The 15,286-nt window shown below is 54.4% G+C and overlaps 1 protein-coding gene across 1 annotated transcript; it reads left to right on the forward strand.

Moving 5' to 3' along the window:
* Positions 1–794: 794 nt before the first annotated feature.
* On the forward strand, positions 795–14,598 carry RBBP8NL (RBBP8 N-terminal like). Its single transcript, XM_061441802.1, has 13 exons — positions 795–907; positions 2,276–2,318; positions 2,821–2,916; positions 3,254–3,366; positions 4,407–4,479; positions 5,737–5,903; positions 6,367–6,458; positions 7,836–7,987; positions 9,142–9,937; positions 10,348–10,456; positions 12,367–12,428; positions 12,751–12,877; positions 14,010–14,598. Exons 1-13 carry the CDS (start codon positions 841–843, stop codon positions 14,126–14,128), a joined length of 2,016 nt encoding a protein of 671 aa, XP_061297786.1. The 5' UTR covers positions 795–840; the 3' UTR covers positions 14,129–14,598.
* Positions 14,599–15,286: the final 688 nt, after the last annotated feature.

Genomic DNA, 15,286 nt, shown 5'->3' on the forward strand with positions numbered 1-15,286 from the left:
CTTTTCTGAGCTGCTCAGTGGGGTGCAGGGATGCTGCACCCTCTCCTGCCCACACGCCACGGGACCATCCATGATGCTCTGCAGGGATGCTCGGACACACACCCCTCCCCAGTGCCACAGTGGTCCAGGAAGGACCTGGTCCTATGGCTGTTTCAGGAGATCTGAGACCTCCCAGGGGTTTGGCTGATGGAAAGGAAAGAGTTTATCCCAGTATCAGCATCCCGGTGAGGAATGAGGTCATCAGTGATGTAATGAGCTTTCTCAGCTCCAAAGTTTCCGCTTTTCATCCCTGCTGGTAATTTCAAAATTTCTGAGATTAGGGAAAAAAAAATCTAAAAATCAGGGCAAAATTCTTAAAAATTCTTCAAATTTTTAAATCCTTTAAAAACCTTAAAATTCTTAAAATCATTCTTAAAAAAAACAACTACTTTCCTTCCTGCCTTTCCCGTCTTGCTGAACTGGGGCTGTTGTGGGTTTCTTTCCACTTCTCATTTTGAGGGGTGCTTTTGACCAATAAAGGAAAAAAAACAGCGGTTTTAGGGAAAAGGGAGGAAAAGCCCAACTGGAAAAGCTGGTCTTTTGGTTCTCCCATTTATCCAAGCCATGAGGCAGGGTGGACAAAAATGTGTCCCCTGGATGAGCTTCCTGCTTTGTCTGTGGTTTAGAGAATGATTTTACTTTCTGTATGCGGGCTTTGTCCTGTTCCTAAGACTCTCCAGAACACCACAAGCACAAGATACTTCTCTTTTATTGGGCTTTTTCTTTCTGTTTTAGGCCTAATTTGGGACAAAAGGACATCCTCTCCCTGGAAGCAGCCCACTGTGCGGCACAGCCCTGAACATGACCATGGAGAGTTTTGCAGAGTTCCTGAATAAGCTCAAGGAAATCCATGAGAAAGAGGTCCAAGGTAAGGAGACACGAGAAGGCTTCCTAAAACCAGCCAAGGTCCATTTCTTTGTAGGGCCACTTGATCTGGTTGGTTTCATGTAACTTGAATGGAGGAGGAGAGGGTGTGGGTTAGGGAGCTTTGGGAATTAGGGCTCAGCAAGCATACCCTGGAGAGAGGGAAAGAAAAAGGGATGGATGGATGGATGGATGGATGGATGGATGGATGGATGGATGGATGGATGGACGGATGGATGCACAGGGTCCCAGCCTGGCCCTCAAAGGAGCACACCCTCCATAACACGTTGGTATCTTCAATGGGGTTTACTGAGAAAATCAGTAACTTTTTGGATGATGAGGAGGAGCAGAAGAGAGAGGCCATTCCTTCATCCAGTGCTCCTGGAGAGCAAGCCACGGAGGTGATCAGTCCCTTCAGGGATCCCACTTGCTCCAAGCATTAATCACAAGGGATTTGGCTCCTTTCCTGCTCTTGTTGCCATCCACAGTCTCTGATAAAGGTGACCTGGGAGGTCTGCAGAAGTGACATGCCCATCTGCCAGGTATCTTTTCCAAGCAGTGTGGATTGCAGCATATTTGGGTACTGAGGGATTAAGGGGAAAGTGGAAAATGCAATAATCTATAAGACAGAAGCAGCAGAAGTATAAGGTTCTGTTAAAGAAAACCTTAAAGTCAGCTTGGATAGTTTATTCCTCCAGGGAACAAGTTATTCCTTAGGCTATACATTATTTAAATAAGAACCATTAAGGTAAGCAACCGAATGCCAAATCCAATTGTTTTCCTATTAGAATAATTCCCACTATCGATACTATGAACAAAACAAGAGCGCTTTTGGAGGATTCTGCTTTATGAATTCACCCTTCTCTTGTGTAACTTCGAGCCGTGTGAGAATTAGAGGAAACTGTTGAGCAATTTCAACCATGTTTACATCTACTTTGCATGAAATGGGTTTGAGAGGATGTAACGTCTGCAGATCCATCAGCGAAAGATGAGCTTGTTCAGTTTAAATATCCTTCAAGATGCTTCGCAGCCCCGAGGGGTGTAAAGTATTGCCCACCTGGGAAGTGCATGCTGTAACGAGAAAGGAGGAGAAACACCACAGCAACGGACTTTTTTGGGGCTGGGAGGGAAATGCAGGCTCTTTAAAGAGTGGAAATGGAAAATGTGCTCACATTTTGCACCACTTTGCCTGCTGCGTTAAACTGTGATGCGGTTTAACACGCGCAAGGGGTCGTTCCTTCTCCGAAATAAGGTTTGTGCGTTGATGAGGTTTCTGCAAAGCTGGCCTGCTCCTGACGTTCTGACGTCGCATTTTGTTCCTGAGTGCTGGGGAATTGGCAATAAATACCCACATCTCTGTTCTTTATCCCAGGTCTGCAGAGCAAGCTGACGGAGCTGATGACCGAGAAGTGCCGGTGAGCAATGCTGTGTCTGCTCTACCCACAGTAGGGCAGGGGTGGAGAGGGGGTCCTGCTGCTTCCTTTTCAGACCTCTGGGCACTCCTCTGAGGCTGCCTGGTTCATCGAGCACGTTTTGCCTTTCTGGATTTGCCAAATCTAAACCTTTTTGGTGATTTTCATATAGAACTCCCCAGCACAGGCAAGGCTTGGGGTAATCCCAGCCCACCTACAGTTTGCCCTCCCACCGGCAAGTGATGCTTGTGCCAATGGATGCTTGCTCTCTTGGGAAGCAATAAGCTGGGATGAAGCAAGCTTCCAGGGTGTCCCAGGGCGGCATCTGGGCTGCAATACATTTGTTTCTCCTCCTGACACACAAGCAAGAGCAATGCAGCTACACCGGACTGAGCAGCGCAGTGGGCTGGGAACAGAAATCCTTCCCCTTGACAGGGGGATAAAGGCACAGATTTGGGGGAGAAATCCAATAACCCTCTTTTCTGTGCTCCGTTTCTTCAATCAGCGATGCTCAGAGAATTGAAGAGTTGTTTGCTAAAAATCACCAGTTAAGGGAACAACAGAAGGTCCTTAAAGAGAACGTGAAGGTGTTAGAAAACAGGTAAGATTGCTTTCTCAATAGGGTGCTGTTTGGTGGCAGTGAGGGCACCCCCCTAAGGGAAGAGTTTGGGTTTGCTGCCTTCCCAGGAGCACCTGAACCCCTTTTTTGCTCATACTCAGCTGCTGGGAGAGCTGGAGGGGCACATAGAGAGGAGCTTTTCTAAGCTGATGGTGGTGGGACTGGATCTGTCAGGGAGGAAAAGGCAGGGCTGGGCTGCACAGATGAAACCCCTCTCCCCAATTCTGGGTGTTCATGCTTCTCCATGGGAAGGGCAGGAGCTTATTTTCCTGATGGGAACCATGTGGTAACAAGCTGCTGCCCGTGGGTTCTCCTCCAGGCTGCGAGCGGGTCTCTGCGACAGATGCATGGTCACCCAGGAGCTGGCCAAAAAGAAGCAGAATGAGTACGAGACCTCCCATTTCCAGAGCCTGCAGCACATCTTCATCCTCAGTACGTACCATCCCCTGCCAGAAGCTCGGCTTGGGCTGAGTTTTTCCTCTCCCAGATACCTGCATGTAAACCCCCATGGTGAGCGGACATCCAGGAAGGGTTTGGGGATAGGGACAAGGGAGCAAGTGAATGGAAGTGCTGGGGGCTTGGAAACTCAGATCTGAGCAGGACTGCAGATGCAGTCCATGTTCCCCCCACAAGCAGACAAAGCCACTCACATGAAGTGGCAGAGTCTGGGGGGTTGCAGCCCTCTGCACCCCCAGGAAGATGAGAGATGCTGATGCCAAGAGCAGCCCCAGGCTGGCCAGGCCATGTCAGCCTCATGGATAAAAGATGCATTTGATACTGGAGGAGCAACACTGGCACAGACAGGGAACTCACAGCAGCAGCTCAGTGCGGGTAGATGGGAACCAAGCGTGAGGGAGCTTCTCCCCAGCCTTTGGCAGAGCTCCCAGGACCTCTCAGGCTCCGTGTGTTTTTCCTTGGGGATTTAGCTGGCCCAGCGTGGGTCGTGGGGGTAAAGGAGATTCTATAAGGCAGTTACAAGGGACGCAGAGGTGCCAGCAGCCCTGTTATGCCATTGCTCCCCAAGTGATGCTTTCAAGCAGTGACCCAAGGTAGCAGCTCACTCTGCTCACCGATGCAGCACCCAGTTGCTGGGTGCTCACAGCTCCCTCTGACCCTCATCTGATCCCCTCCACGGCCCCTAAACCAACACCTGCTCATGGGAGGCAGCAGTGATGCTCACAGGCAGGGTGCTGGCTGTGTCCATCCCACTGTCCCACAGCCACCATCCCACCTGGGTCATGCTCTCCTCTGAGCTGCAAGCACCCCGAGTCCTGACCCAAACCCAGCTCAGGAAGATGCTCCCTTTTATCCCTTGGCCCCTGGGGTATTTTCAGAGCAGGAAGAAAACCTGGGATCCCTTCAAACCCCGGTGCCATTTCCTCCCCCTCGTCCCTGTGCACCCACGGAGCTGTGAGGAGCACCGGCTCCCTGCGTGCAGTGCCTGAATCCAGGCACAACTTGTGTCCCTGCAGCTAACGAGACGAACCGGCTGCGGGAAGAGAACAAAACGCTCAAGGAAGAAGTGAAGAAGCTCCGGAGCCTGGAGTAAGTGTTCAGCCAGGTTTCATTCACTGCAAGGGGTGTTGGTAAGGACAGAGGCATCCCCACAGCCAAGCAGGGCTATGGCCGAACCGTGGCATCCTCGGGGGTATTTTAGCATCTGGGTCCTATGATGTCCTGTAGATGGTAGATACCAAAACACCCATAATGGTCTTGGCTCGCTCTCCTGTTCACCTGCATCCAAGGATTCAGTTTTTGGGGAACAAGGGTACTGGGCACCCCTCCATGGGTGTCTCATGGGAAGCAAAGCTCTGGGTTACTCACCTTGGCCATGGAGCCCAGCCGGGGTTTCCATGGCTTTCCCATGGCACCAGCTCTGCTCCTGCAGCAGCCAGAGAGGGTCTGCAGGAAACAGGTTGTGTCTGGGGAAGAAGAGTGACGTGAAGGGGCTGAGATGGGGTTAAGAGGGAGAAGTGATCTGCACCAACAGGTTCATATCCCAGCAGAGTGCTGTGCTGAAAGGCAGCTAACCTGCCAGGCTGGCCAGTACATACAAATCAGCTCTTCCCTCCAGGGCTTAAAGTCCAAAGGAATTAGCACCGAGGGATTAGTTTAGAAATGTGTTTTCTTTGGAGACCAGAAGCACCATCCACTTAAAGAGGAATTCTCACTTTTACTCCCCAGTTCTTCCCAAGGCCCGGGGAGTTTCAGAGCTGTCGGTTGGGCTGGGTTTGCTGAGCATTGAGCATTCCTGCTCTATTCCCTGGGCTGCTGTATAGGAAGATTTCCAGCCAAGCACCCATGTGTCAGCATCAGGGTCCAGCCAGGACGTGGTCCATGGCATAAGTGAGGGTCTCCAAGACTCAATGACTCCCTTATAGCGACCAAGAGCACCAGCCCCACCAGCTGGATATGGTGAAGGGGGGACAGCCACCACATCCCCATGCTGAACCCAGGCTGAAAGCCCAGCCAGGGACGTACAGGTTCTCATAGAGCTTTTGCAACAGCCGCAGTTGGGTTTTGGCTTTCCCAACGTCACAGCTTCCTGAGACGTTACCCACGGCCAAGTGGGGAAATCAGACCTTGAGCTGTCATGTTGGCTCTGTCCCATGCTCCAGACTGCAGCTGAGCTGGCAATAACCTGCAATGGAAGGAGGCGAGTCTGAGGAGCCGGTATATCCACATACATATCTATATGTATAGTTGTACATTGGGCTTTATAACTCAGAGGTCCCAGTACAGTGGCTCTCAAACCTTCCTTCTCCTGCTCCTTCTCCTTCATTCATTTCCTCCTTTTAATAGGGACAGGGCAAAGCCCCCAGGAGTCACCTCCAGGGAAAGCAGCTCCACTCCCAGCTCCCCGTTGCCCCTGCTGTCCCCAGTGAGCAGGAATGCCAGCACCGAGAAAGCAGCTCACAGGGAAGCAGAAGAAGCCCACCACGATGGGCCAGGCCTCGAGCTGGAAGAAGGTGGGTGCTGCTGGCTCCTGCCGCCCTTGGTGGACCTGGGATGGGCAGAGTAAATGAGCCATGGTGCAAAGCTGCTCTGGGAAAGGGTCTGGAGAGCAAAGAACAAGTTGTTGGCAGCTGAGATGGACAGAATGGCTGCTGGAGGTGGGGGGAATGCTGGTCAAGGGAGAAACGCTGCTCTGTGTTAGAGTGCTTGGGTGCCCTCACCGTGAGTGCTGTGCAGGTGTGCACCCACCACCCATCTCCTGCAGAGCCCATGTTGCTCCATTGCCACACACACACACTGGAGGGTACATTCAGTCCGGTGCTGGCTTGAGCCAGATGGAGATTTTGGCATGAAATCCTCAACAGGGGATGGCTGGTACCACCCAGTGGCATCCTTGGGAAGCGGGGGCACGCCAGCACCATGCAGCACATACAGCAGCTCTGGGGGACCGTCACTGTGCTTGTGTCTTTCTTGCAGAGAAGCCTGCGGGGCAGAGAAGCCAGAGAAGCTCTCCAAGCAGCAGGACTTCCCCAAGCACTGTCCTGCAGGAAGTCAGCCTCGCAGAAGTGGTGAGTGTTGGAGGCAGCTCAATGTCCTCGGGCCTTTTCCCTTCCCCTGTGGTCATCAGAACTGGATGAAGAGGCTGGGACAGGGAAAGAGCAGGAGGCATTTATGGGGTGAAACAGCCAGTTTGCTGTGGCCAGAGCCAAGGAGGACACCTACGAACGTACATCCTCTCTGCAGACATTGCCACCCACAAGCAAAGCATTTGGAGTTCGGCACAGGCTCCTGTCCCTGCTGTGAGTGTGTACATCTTAATCCTTCCTGGCAACACATCTAGCATCCTTGAGTCCTCTCCCCATCGCTCTGGTTCCTCTCTCGGATGTCTTGCTGAGGAAAGCTCCCAGTGAAGGAGCTGGGGAGGTTGTGCTGAGCCACATTTCAGTGTAGCTCATCCTGAGTTACAGAGTCAGCTCCCCATCAACTGGGTGAGCAAGAAGCTGGAGCGCTGCGAGTGTTGGAAAAGCCTGGAGAACATGTAAACTGTGGGAGTTGTGGGTACTGAGACAAACACACCACAGCTGCCCTGCCCAGGAGCTGCGCAGATGTCTCCCCACCTGCAGCATCATGAATATTGGTGTATTCAAAGGGCCTGGCATGCAGTGGTTGTCATTCTGTGCATTGATGCAAGCCTGCCGTGCCTTTAAAACACAAAGTATGTGTCAGCCGAGGGATGCTGAGTGATACGGTGATATTGGGCACCGGGAGAGGAGGCTGCAGGACCTGGAGCCCTGCTCCTGGGAACTCGAGCCTACATACACACCCACATAGATGCTTCTGTTTTGGCACAGGCTTCGCTTACCTGAAGGCCACAGAACACTTGAAAGAGCAGGTGGAAAGGGGTTTTGGTAAGGCTGCAGGCTGGCTCTGAGGATAATTAATAGGGATGGCAGGAAGGGTTGGTGACATCTCCAGGTGGGCAGGGGAAAGTCAAGTCAGAACATGTGCTGAGCCTTTCAGGACAGCAGATGGAGAAGGTGATGTCCTGGCTTCACAGCCAGCTACATCACTGGAAATACACTCATCAAATCAGTGCAAGCTGGGAGCCTGCATGGGTGAAGCCTAGTGGAATGACTTAGGGATCAGGGAATTTGCAGGGTCTTATCTTGGTTAAGCCACTGAATCATGGTTTGGCTTGAGAGGAGGCACAAGACCTACAAATCAGTGCAGCCAGGAGATACAGAATACTGTGCATCCCGATAGAAAACCCAAAGGGGAAACTTCCTGGGAAAACCAATATAAACATGGTTGAGCTGTTGAGCAGGACCATATCAAGCAGAGCTCTTAGGAGCTGATTGTCTTGGTCACACCAATGAGCTTGGTGGGGCTTCCCTTAACCATGTGCCCAGCAGAACAGCTCACCCAGACTCTTCCCTCTGCCACAGGCATCCCAGAGGATCGCCAACCAATTGCATGGAACCATTGCCCTGGTGAGACCCGGCTCCAGATCCTGCCTGCTGGAAAGAAGTCCTTCGAGGGCAGCTGTGTCCCCACCGGCCAGGAAGACGGAACGTGAGCACAGCCCCAGCCTCGAGGCGTGAGTTGCCTGCTCGTGGGTCATGGTTGGGTCTGATCATGGCCTGCTGCAGCAGTTTCACTGGGAATACCGTGTTGGATGGGGTCTTGAGGACATGGTTTAGTGTGAGGCATCCCTGCCCATGGCAGGGGCTGGAACTGGATGATCCTAAGGTCCTTTCCAACCAGAACCAGTCTATGATTCTATCATAAGGTGGCCTTTATTCACTGTATCTGCCCACCTTCTTCTCCACACTTCTCCTACAGCCTTAGAGAAGGGGGGGGGGGGGGGGGGTCTCCCAGTTTACACCAGCAAAAAATGACTGGAATCCAGCCCAGCGGGATCAGACTCTCGCTACTCCAGCTTGGTCAGAGAGACCCATAAAGGGAACCAGGTGCCCTCACTTCCAGGGGGAGGAGAGGACTTGCCTCACTGGAGGCAGCAATCCTTCCTTATCTATTCTAATGGGCTTTTCTGCAGGGCTCAGCACTTCCCCAGGCTTATCCACTCCATTGATTTCAGAAGCAGAGAGGGCTGAGCAAAGCCAGGGAGTTCACCTGGAGACTGTGTGTTTCCCAGAGTGGGATCAGATCTGCCGAGCATTCCCAGGAAAAGCTCACACACACGGAAGCTGCCAAATAAGCAGCAATAGCAGGGACTGGGTTTGCAGGGCAGGTTCATGCACAATAATGACCTTCTTGGCATGGCTGTAAAACCTGCCATTGAGTGGGTTAGGGCAGGGTGGGCTGTTCCTCTGTCCTAGAGGTCTTCAGGTCCACCAAGGCACTGAGAAAGCCCAATGGAGGGCTCTTAGGATGCTTCTGGCTGGAAGAGATGGATTGAGAAGTGACTTTGCAGCAGCAGTGCTGATGTGAGTGGTCACTGCGTCCTCCACTCGCCCAGTTCCCTGCCTGAAGCTGCTGTGGTCCAGAGGCAGGAGAACACTGCCGGATGGTGGGATGGTGATGCCTTCCTGCTGCCAACTGCCCAAGCCCCACAGCCACCAGAACCCTCCTCCCTAGCACAGCACCCAAAGGCAAGCACAAGGCCTGCTGCTGTAACAGGCAGCAGGGCACAGAAAGAGCAGGAGAGACCACGCACATCACCTGCGGGAGCTGGGAAGTTGCATGGAAATTCTCTGATTAATGTGGTTATTTTCTTCCTGCTTCTCGCAGTTATTTGTCAGCAGCTAAACCGGACTCGCCCAAGGCTGTTCCATCCTATGAAAACCTCAAACTGATCACCCGGAGAGAGCAGCTCTGCCTGCTCCACAAGCACCTTTCCCTGCACCAGCTGGGGCTGGCAAGCGACTATGCCCCTGCCGACCGGGACGGCAGCAGCTTCTCCAGCCACTTGCTCAGAGCCAAAGATGCTGATGGCAGGACGCGGCCACGCGACGGCTGGGAGGACCACGCAGCCTTGCTGAAGCTCCCGGCCGCCATGGTGTATGTGAGGGACCAGCACCTGGAGGAGAAGCTGCAGCTCTTCAGGCACAGGGACCGGCTGCAGCATCTCCTCATGCAGCAGTGCCAGCCAGGCCCGCGGGGAGATGGAGACGCAAAGCTCCCCCCGGAGGAGAGGCCCCTCTCCCCATGGCCGAGCACCGCACCAGGGTGCAAGGAGGAGAGGTCCTTCCTGGAGGATGCTGCAGATGGGAAGGAAGAGAAGGAGCTTTGGCTGAGCCGGGACAGCTCCGAGCTCCGAGGGAAGGCGAAGGCAGCAAGGGATGATGGTGCAGACGCGCCGCTGGACCTGTCAGACTCTGGCCGAGGCAGGGGAAGGGGCTGGCACCACCGCCGGGAGCCGCGGAGCCCCGGGGACAGCCCCGCAGTGCCGGCAGCCCGTGGTCCCCATGGGAGACATGGGGCAGAGCGGGATGTCTTGTGCTTCCCCCCCTACCGCTGGCCCAGTGCCACCCAGGCACTGCCTGGTGCTGGTGAGGAGGAGGAGGAGGAGGAGGATGCAGCTGTGGTGAGTACAGCTCATGTTGACATCAACCGTGGCCCCTTCCCCTGCCCAGGATGCCCAGCACTGGTGCTGGCACTGTTATGACCATTAATGTCCCATGGGAGGATGGCTTTGCTGCATGTGTGAAGCCACAGGGATGTATTCGCACATGGCAAAGCCTCAGCTACCCAGCCCTGGCTCCCATTCCCACCTCCCCTCCCATGCCAGTGGGGTTTCCATCCGGTTCCAAGGACAGGCATTGCCTGTGCCCTGTCCCACAGGTTGGTGCAGGAGGTGTGCTGGGCACCACCAGTGCATAGAAACACCTCTACCATGCTCATCCCCACGGCTGTCACTGTCACCACATAGGGGCTGGGGATGGCCCTTTGCTCCTGCCTGGTGAAAACAGCATTTGTGCTCCCTGTATCCTACAGCTCACAGTCTCCCGGGCACATCCGACAAACAACTCCACACCGAGCGACCCAGAGGCCCCTGCAGAGGCCGGGGTGAGGCTGGATGTCAGCGCACAGAAGGGAGAAGCAGGTAAAAAGCCCGAGGCAAACGTGACATTTGAGAAAGCAGGAACATTTGGGTGATGGTATCTCACAGCCCCGAGCTCTGCGCTGGGCTCTGCACACACCCACAACCCCCATGGACCGAAGCAGTGACTGACCAGCATGGGACACCCTTCGATGGAACCCGGTGCTCCTGGTTCCCAGTGCTTTTGGGCCATCAGGGGAACTTCAGGTTTCACATCTTCATCCTTAAGGGCTCAATTTTCAACTCTGCGGATGCCCAAGATTCAGGCTTAGCACCTATAGGGAGAAAATAACCTGGCTGTTCTGGAGAGAGCCCAATGTCTCTGCCCAGCACAGGCCAGGAACCACCCGTGGGGTGCCCTTGCACACCCTGCAGACCATCCTGCACTCAGCTGCTGGGTGGCACGGAGCTCTCCAGCAGCTGAAGACATCAGTTTAACATCAACCCACCGGCAAAACCCGCTCCACAGTGATCCATGACAGGACGACATTGCTGCCCCAGCATTACCCACCCCTCTCAGGGAAGCAGAAGCTCAGGAGTCACCCCAGAGAAGGGGAAAATGAAGAGGTTTGCAGGACTAGTGCTGGACAAACCACCCCTGTGTGTTCCAACTTGCTTCAAAGCATGCCCTGTGCTGGCACAGGTTGTAGGGTTGAGCATGGAGCGAGGGATGCTGATACCTGCAGCAGGAAGGACAGGATGCTCTCCTCCTTGTCCCAGCTCCATCCTCCGTAAGAGCCCTTTCCATTCCCCAAACCAGCAGTGCCCTCAGTCTGGGGACACATTACACCTTCTCCCTGCCTGACCACTGCAGGATGTGGGTGCCAGGTTTGCCCAGGGCGGGTGGGAGGCAGGCAGCAGCCATGGGGAGCGGAGCAGGAAGCACGTCTGCCCAGAGCTGCTCCATTCCAGCCTTACTGGCTGGGCCAGAAAGTTGAGCTCGCCTGGATTAGTTGGTCTGGGCGTGTCGGGGTGGTTTGGGAACACTGGAGCAGGGAGTCCTCTGTGATTTACATGCTCAGGAGATAGCATCATAGCAGAAGAATCTCAGCTGATTACATTCTGGGTGTGGGAATACAGGGCTTTCTTCAGTTCTCACCTTAAGGTTGACACAATGCCCAGGAAACCATACACAAACACTTCTGCACTTTCTAGAGAACCTTAACCCTCCCAAGGATAAAGGGAGGATGGGAGAAGGGGCTCTATGGGGGCTTGAAAGCAGCAGGGTCGGCCCTCCCGCCTGGGCAGGGGCAGCAAGGGAGGATGCTCTCCCAACAATCCCACCACAGCTAGACCTGGGTGTAAGCAGCAACAAGTCCTGAGGCCCTGGAATGCCCCTGGGAAGGGGGCCCAGCTCCGTCCCCAGCCCTTCCTGCCCTCCATGGCCAGTGCAGTCGTGGTGCTGCGGGTGCAGGCAGGGTGATGCCGGCAGCAAGGGTTGAGCAGCCCGTGGCGAAGCCCTTGTGCTGGGCAGGGGAGCAGCTCCCCTGCCTTTCCTCCCTCTGCTCCTCTGCACACCACCCCTGCTGACAGCCGCAGGCCAGCACTGGGCTGTCCATTCGGACTCTTTACCCAGACACGCTTCTCCTCACCCTGGTCTCCAGTGGGAAGGTGCAGTCTGGGGTTCTCAATACCCTTCAGCTTCCCAACCTGCACATAGCCATGGGCTTTGGGGCAGCACTTATGGCCTTAAGGTAGCAAAGTCCTATGGATGTGGCTTTATCGGGAGCTGTTTCCCCAGCAGAGTCCTGTTGGATCTGCCGTAAATATTCATTTCAAGCCATGCAGCTGGTGGTGCCTCTGCTTTGCAACACAGTTTATTGCTGAATCTGCTGCCTCAATGGGTCTGCATCTGCTCCTGAGCTTGTGGGGCCTCCTGCCAGCCAAACCCCCTTCCTGTTGTGTTTCCTTAGATGAGAACGATGCTGAGTCTGGGAAGCAGGAATCTGATGAGCCAGACACGACGGACAGCGAGGTTTGTTTGCCCTCCTCAGCCATTAGCTTAGGGTGTTGGGTCCGAGAGGTGTAAGACCGGTTATCCCTGCCCGAGCTCACTCCAGAGGGTGATGGCTCTTCCTACACAAGATGCCAAGCCCCATTCCCACACAGTTACCCAACTTGTTGCTGAGGGATAGAGATACCACCCTTTCCAGCTAGCCAAGAGGGTTTATGAGCAACAGCATTCGTCACCACTCCATAGCAATGGTCATAAATGTCCCCAGCAGTGCAGCCAGGCCATCAGCTCCCTATGAAAGCCAGGGTAGTTTATAGGCTGACTGCTCTTCTCATTGATGTAGGTGGCTGCCCCATATGAAGATGATGTCCCACAAGAAGCCCAGGCTGATGGGAAGTATTTTTGCACCAAAGACAAAGCTTACACTCTGCAGAAGAAGAGAAAAAGAGGACATGATCCCTGGACAAAAGGTGGGCAGGAGGAATTCCTTATGGCAGCAGCTCAGGGCTACAATGCCCTCACCTTCCCTGCAGTAGTGATGTGCTTTGGCCACGGTTGTGTCTCCATCCAGTGGAGCCCCTGCTAATGGTTAGCCAAGGAAACCTGGTCAGGGAGGCCAGGAGAGCCCTCCTGAGCACCTAAGCTAACAGGGCTAAGTCCATCGTGTTTGCTCAGCTGGTCAGGGAGGTGGTGACTGGAGAAGGCCACATTCCCAGGGGTGAGATATTGACATTCAGAGAAAGGTTTCTGCCAGCGCTGTTGATCTTCCAGTGCAGCCAGGGAGGTTTCCCTGCTGACAGAGGAATGCGTCGTACCCGTGTTTCCTACAGGTGAATAAGCACAGCGCTGCTCCTGGTAAGGGCAAGGATAAGACAGTGTGAATGCTGAGGTTTGAGAAGTGCCCTGTCAGAAACACCCCACCATAACCCCCTCTGGACCATGGGTAAAGACAGGGAAGTGTTGACCCAGTTATAAACGCAGAGGGGGCTGTTGTGTAAGCACGAAGGGAGCTTGTTTAACAGGCAAGTGCTGCCCCTTGCTCTGTGCCTGGCCTTTAGAGGTGCCTGTTCGCTCAGGGAGCATCACCGCTGGGTGAGAGCTGGGTGAGAAGAGGATGTGCTCTACAAAGCCAGCCACTGGGAGCACGGGGGAGGAAGCTGTCCTTTGCTCCCCAGGACAGCACCATCCGACTCCTGGGACTGTGTCCAAGGATGTCCCGAGTGAGGGCTGGATGCAGTTGTGGCAGGAATGGGGTCACGGAGAGGCATAATCCCTCTCTCAGCATGTGGTATCTGCCGTGTACCACACTGGGAGGGGGAGAAATCCAAGGAACGCATCCCACTGGTCCAGGTACCCTCTCAGATACCCCCTTGCACCAGGTCAGTTCTCCTCCTATTTCGTCTTCCCATGTTGTTTCTGCATCCAGGCTCACAGCAGCCTCCCACAGGCATCTCACGTGTGAGAGGGGTTTCTCTTCACCTTTCCTTTGCTGAGCTTTGCTTCCCCCTGTGCAGCCCCTATTCTGGGCTGAGGCCACGCTGTGCTCATACATGTAAATCCATCTCTCTGTGGGTAACTCCTGCAGTCGTCTTGCTTTTACAGGAGCTAAGAAGCCAATGAGGGGAAGAAAGAAAGTCAAAGTGGAGCAGTGCTCAGCGGGGAGCACGAAGGAATCAGAGAACAGCTCCGCTTCCCACAACGCTGCCTCCGAGGAGACCTAACAGCAGGGCAGGATGAGAAGTGACACAGACACTGCAGAGCGAAGGAGAGGGCTTGGGGACCTCAGCATCCCACCCGTGCTGGGAGAGCAGCTCCTCCTGCCCTGCTGGGCCAGGCAGTGGGGAACCCATAAGGACTCATTGAGTAGAACACCCTGGGAATCCTCACTTGGTGCCCCAGGAGAAGCCAGGCAAGGAAGAGCCATGCGGGTGATGCCTGGAGCAGCCAGGTCCCTGCTGATGGAGCAGCACGTTCAGTGCCCCCCCACTCCCAGCCCTGTACTGGAGCAGACCTGTGCTGGGAAGGAGATGCCCTCCTTGCAGCACTCACTGTGGTCAGGACCATGCTCTCCCCTGGGATTTCATGGAAGGAGAATGGACCCCCAGATCCCATGTACTGGTGCCAGTGGCTGGACAAAGGGTGGTGACCAAGGGGGACCCCATGCACAAACCTGCATTGATTAAATCCCTACCCAGGTCCATCCATGTGTGGATCTTGTTTGGCCTGGAGAAAGCCCATGGTTTTCTTTGTTAAATGAGGAGCACCAGCTCAGCAGCTCCCCCCGGCCTTGGCAGCATTGCTGGGAGCTGGTTTTCATGTGGATAAACTGTTCTTAAACACTGCTTTTCTGATGCATTAAGCATGGCAAGTTTTCCTGCAGCAGTGAGTGACGGGATGGGAGGAGAAGGGCTGCAGTGAGCATCCCTACACACATCACTGCACCAGGAGCTGGGCTGGGTTCTTCCTACTGGGAAAAGCTGGAGCATTCCTTAGGCAGCTCCCATCTTCCTGCCATCTCTGCAGTTCTGCAGAGCTCATTGGAAGCCATGGGGTACCTTCATTAGCAGCAGGCTGGCTGTGGAAGCACAGCCTCCAAATAACCCCTGCAGAGCCCTGTGCAGAACATGTGTGTTAACACACTTCGGCCTTCTCTGATCCCTTTGCCAGAGATCCTGCCCCTGGCTGATGGGTTTCTCCTCCTCACATTCAATCCATCTTTCAGCAGCTTCTGCTTAACACCAGGACAGACCTTGACAACAGAGCAATGGGTTACAGGTTGGAGTTGCAGAAGGGGTTTGTATCTCACAACTGCTTCCCCCTGAAAACCCCATGCAATAGAGTCCAAAGAAGCTCTTCTGGGCTCAGCCCTTTAGTCATGC

This window comes from Pezoporus flaviventris, unplaced genomic scaffold (genome assembly GCF_033815535.1).
Source record: "Pezoporus flaviventris isolate CSIRO_AGI_PZ_B2104156 unplaced genomic scaffold, CSIRO_AGI_Pfla_v1 ptg000213l, whole genome shotgun sequence".
NCBI classification, from domain to species: Eukaryota; Metazoa; Chordata; class Aves; order Psittaciformes; family Psittacidae; genus Pezoporus; species Pezoporus flaviventris.

What these genes read in the sequence shown, in the direction of transcription:
- RBBP8NL (XM_061441802.1), top strand. Translation starts at nt 841, where the DNA reads ATGACCATGGAGAGTTTTGCAGAGTTCCTGAATAAGCTCAAGGAAATC. An exon ending in GCAGCACATCTTCATCCTCA is followed by an intron (nt 3,367 to 4,406) that starts GTACGTACCATC and finishes GTGTCCCTGCAG; the next exon opens with CTAACGAGACGAACCGGCTG. An exon ending in AAGTCAGCCTCGCAGAAGTG is followed by an intron (nt 6,459 to 7,835) that starts GTGAGTGTTGGA and finishes CCTCTGCCACAG; the next exon opens with GCATCCCAGAGGATCGCCAA.